The 4,797-nt window shown below is 47.2% G+C and overlaps 1 protein-coding gene across 1 annotated transcript in view; it reads left to right on the top strand.

Annotated features, from left to right (window-relative positions):
- Positions 1 to 514: 514 nt before the first annotated feature.
- CCDC167 (coiled-coil domain containing 167) overlaps positions 515 to 4,797 on the top strand; it is a gene marked incomplete at its 5' end in the record, with an annotated part of 5,256 nt that continues 973 nt past the window's right edge. The window contains 2 exons of the mRNA XM_009704745.1: positions 515 to 609; positions 3,449 to 3,501. Coding sequence (XP_009703047.1) covers positions 515 to 609; positions 3,449 to 3,501 — 148 coding nt within the window. The remainder of the gene's footprint in view (positions 610 to 3,448; positions 3,502 to 4,797) is intronic.

Genomic DNA, 4,797 nt, shown 5'->3' with positions numbered 1-4,797 from the left:
AAGTGTCAGTGTTTCCCCTTTGTCCCCTCTTCACCCAACTGGACAGCTGAGGGTGCTTTGTAGTCACATCCCATGAACTTCTGCAGCTGTTCGCAGCACTAAACCAAGACCTTGTCCCTCAGGCTTTGGCCAAAGCCAGTCTCTCTCATTTTATCCTCATTAGTTGCATAGAGATGCCTTAGATCACATCTTTGCTTGTGGAGCCACATGCAGGGAAACTAGAAAAGGCTGGAACAGGATCAGATCTTAGCAAAAAGGTGCTGGCCAGCCACACAAGTTGGGAGTGCCAGAGCTGGCTTGGCTGTGTCTGGAATTACAGTGTCACAGTTGCCTGGGGTATAATACAGGCTGATCTGGGAGGTGGTGGGCTCTCTGTGCCGTGATCTCTCCACAGAGCTGGGGCTGTTCCTCCCTTGATTTGGGGAGCAACTGCTGCTATCCATCCTATCTGAGTGAGGATGGATCCACGTTAGCTGGGAAGAGAAATGACGGTGAGTGGTGTGGTGTTTTTCAGATTGATGGACTGGAGGAGAAGCTGGCACGTTGCAGACAGAGCATGGAGGAGGTGGATCTTAAACTACGCAGGGAGAAGCTCAGCCCTGAAGGAAGGTATTGATGACCACCACCTTTCACAGCTATGGCTGTGCGCTTCAGCTAGCTGTCATCCTCCTGTAGTACTGAGCAAGGGCTCTTGAAGGGGTGGGAATGTGTGGTTCCCCATGACAAGACTCTCTTCCCCCAGCTTGGAGCTCACTTGGGGAACTTGCCAGGGTGAGAAGTTCAGTGATACATGGAGAGAGCTTTATCTTATCAACAGCCTCACTCCAACCTGCACCACAACCAGCCAAGCAGTGCCCGAAACATGCCAGTTCATTTGCAGAGCTGGCTCCTGGCCTGCTAGGAAACAGCTCTGTGAGTCTGGCAAAGGTTCGCTGCGTACTGCTACTCAAGCCTTGCTGAAGGTGCCTGAGTTCAGTCAGGGGAGATGTGCAGCAATGACCGCTGAGGGTCAAAGCAGGCTGGGATGCAACTGCAAAAGGGGCTGAAGGAAATTACTCTGCCTGTGCCTGTGTTGCAAATGTGTCTGGATGTAGGGATGCAGTGACACACTGGCTTCCCCTGGGAAAGGGAAGAGGGACAATTCCCCTGAAATGTAGCACTGACATAGAAGAGGCAACTGTAGGCTTCTAGAACTGGGACTAAAGCAAGGACTTTGACCTAGATTTTGTAGCAGACACAGGCAGAACCTGCTGCTTCTCTAGACTGTGAAGCAAGAGATCCTACTTCTCCCAGCTGATTCTCACATCTCTCTGCTTGAGGACATTCTTCTAGTCACCATCACCCTACTGCTCTGCTCCTAGCAAAAAAGGTTGGGAAGTTCAATTGTGGGCCCAGGGAGCAGTCCTGTTGGTCCTGATGTCTGCTCCACTGTCCTACAGAACCCAGTTAGAAATGATCTAGCAGTGGTGATGCCTCCACACCCTGATACTTATCAACCTCAGCTTAACTTCTCTGTTCCTCCTTTCCATTGTCCCTCTGCCCTCCCCTTTACTGGGGTTTTATATCCCCATCCATATTTGGACAGGGTCTTGTCTCCTGTCCCTCATATGTCTTGCTGCTCAGCTCAACAGTCCTTTTCTAGGCCTAAATTCTTCTTATGTTTACTGTCTGTATTCTTTATCCAGTACTTAGGTGGCCAACAACCAAACCTACAGTTGTGGTTGCATGACAGGATGGAATATATCTGCATGATTTCCCTCTGAAATATAGGTCCTAGAGCAAATAATTAGGAATAGGGATTCCTGGGGCCTTTTCTGAATTTTACAACTTGTATGGAGATGGAAACATAAATTCTGTTGCCCTAATCCAGACCATTTGAAAAACCCTTGAGGAGGGTACCATGATCAAAATTATTGATTCAGTGAGTAGTACACAAAGGAGAGCTCTGCTTTCCCATTCTGAAGTTCAGTTGTCATGGTTTCTTCATGTCTCATTCTCAAAGCCTCTTCCTTGACTATCATCACAAAACAAGTTTCTCAGTAGCAGCTCAGTCCTGTTGGTAAATCTGTCTTCTCCCTTCCTCCTGGCTGCACTCCACGTTGCCTTTCCCCAGTTGCCTTTCCGAGCCCTTTCCTCTCCCGCTGCTCTGACGTAGCTTGCCTTCTTGCCATCCCTTATATCCCTAGCTGTACACATAGATTTGGTTCTCTTTCCTCCTGCAGGTTCTTGCTCTGCCTCAAGGGGAACAACAACCTCTGTTACACTTACTGCCTTCTCTGTCTGCTCTCAACCAGGAGATAATTTGTTAGTGCATGTTTATTTCTGTGCACGCAGTCTGAAAGGAGTGACCATGTCCTCACTGCCGTAATGGAAACACTGCTGCTTTCAGGCAATTTGTTTTGCATTTGTATTTTAAACTGTGTATTAATTAATCATCGTGTGCAGTTTAAGACAAGGGCTGGCTTGGCCTAACTGACTTAGCATCCTGACCTGCTACTACCTTGTGCCCCATCTGCTTGCAGAAGCGATGGGCACCCTCCTCCAGCTGGGTCCAGGGTGGAAACAAGCATCTTTTGAGTATTTCCTTCCAAAATGCATTAGGAATTGCTGAAGTCTGGGGAAAAAAGGCTCCTTGAGAGAAAAGCCCAGTGTGGGGAGCACGAGCCCTCAGTGCCACATAGGTGTCTGGTTTTGTTTAGAATTCATCTGGAATTCTTAAAATAAATTTTCTCAGTTGTCTTCTGATTGCTTTTTTTTTTCTTCTTCCCTCCTTAATAAACTTTCAGGGGTATCTTTATTGTTATGTCTAATTTTAGAGAACACTAACATTTCCTGGGATTCAATTTCTCTCATAATTATTGGCCCTTTAAGACAAGGGCTGGCTTGGCCTAACTGACTTAACTCTTTATTGTTGTTATGCTGAGACTTAGACAACAACAGGTTGTTCAACTGGTTGTTACTGGGCTTGGATTCAGCTTGTTTCCTTGAGTTGACCAATTTGAGTAAATTGGATACCTTTGACAAAGGGATCCCAGCTTCAATTGGTGAGAAGAATTAGCATGCCAGCAGTAAGCCAGATGTGCTGGTGGGGTAGGACCCTGCAGAGAGCACATGGGGACCCTGCCCTGTCCCTGGGCTGTGCCAGAACTTCCTACCCCACCTGAGGGAACAGAGTAGGGGGCTCTGACACACAGACCCCTTTCTAGCACTGTCCTGAAAGGAGAGATATGAAGCAGTTTGGGAGAAGGAAAAAATAATCTAAAACTGCTGCATCTCTTCTCTTGCACAGCTGGGGGTTTTTAAACTGTCACCTTTCCACAGTGAAGGGTGAGGGGCTCATTCTGTGAGCAGATATCCGCATCAGTGGGACAGTCTCTCTTCCATCATATAAGCAGAGAAATAGGCTGTGTTGTGCCTTGCAGGTAATGAACTCCTCTTCTCATTACAGAAAGTCACTGGAGAGAGAGAGAAACTTACTAATGACCAAAGCTGACAACTATGGTAAGAGCTTCATTAAAAATGGTCCCTCTGGGCTGGATGGGATCAGTGCTGCAGCTTAGCTTTGTCTTCGAGCTCCTGCAACCTCTGACTTCTGCCTTTGAATTTAGGTTCAACTAAAGGGAGCTGGACTGATGGAAACATAGTCAGCATATTATAATAGGAGTCTGGATCCTCCCACTTGAGCTGTGCTATCATAGGGGGAAAAAATAAGCATCAGCTAATGAGGGGGGAAAGATGGCCCTTTCACATACCCCAAATTACCAGTCTTTAGATAATCTTAGCCAACAGATTGACTTGAGTGGCTTTTAACATCCCTTCCTTTTTTTTTTTTTTTTAATAGAGGCTTGATAAGCAAGCTGGCAAGTGCTGTCTGGAGCGTAGCAAAGTATACCTTCCTTCCTTGGGGAGGGTTCTCATTGCATCAGGTTTTTAGGGCTGTTCAGCAGACGAGCAGAGGGATTCACACTGATGTGCTACCTTGCAATTCTAGAGAGCCAGGGTCTTTCCTTGCTGCAAGTCCTGCTGTAGACAGTTAAAATGAGAGTCCCTCTGAGCTACCACACGTTTGACAGCACTGCCATGCCACTAGGGATGCTGCTTTGCATGTCTCCAGGTTCCTGGTGTTGATCAGTGTGTTAACTGCTTGACAGTACTCTGCAGCAGTGCAAGCACCAGAGCTCACACAAGGGAGAGAAGCACAAGTGCCCTTTTAGGCCTAGAAAGTTGAAAGCTGGGGTACAGCCTGTAAATTTGTAATTTTAACTCATGTTAAAGGACTGTTTCCAGAAGACTAACAGTTACTTTAAACAGATTCAAAGCTGTTTCCTAAGGGCCTACCACTAGAAGACAGGGGAAGACTCTGCAGGTCACTGCCACCCTTTTACCAGCAGTCAGACATCGCTGCTCGCATCAGCAGAGCAATCTGACAGACTGCTCAGACAGCAGCAACAGCCTCACCTAATGGTGATGGCTGCTCCTCCTGAAACAGAGCAGACAGTGTATGTGCACACAGTCTTTTTAGATCACTGCTATGGCCTCCAATTAAACCTCTGCTTATTCCAGCTGACACACTTGAGGCCACAAACTGCCGTTGCTGGCAACGGCATTGCTCCATCAGTTTAAGTAGATGTGCTTGGGGTTTTGTGACCTGCCTCTACCACCTCCTCCGTACCCTTGCAGATTCAAGCAGTTTGCTCTGTGGTTGCATGAGAATGCTTGTACTATGTGAAGAATGGGGGCAGAAGGAACAGCTAAAAGCCTTTTTTTGATACTAGCAGCAGTTTGGGAACCTGTAGC

This window comes from Cariama cristata, unplaced genomic scaffold, assembly GCF_000690535.1.
Source record: "Cariama cristata isolate BGI_N322 unplaced genomic scaffold, ASM69053v1 scaffold8277, whole genome shotgun sequence".
Lineage (NCBI taxonomy): Eukaryota > Metazoa > Chordata > Aves > Cariamiformes > Cariamidae > Cariama > Cariama cristata.
Note: the sequence above shows the minus strand (reverse complement) of the source record. Positions and strands in the feature narration are given on the sequence as shown.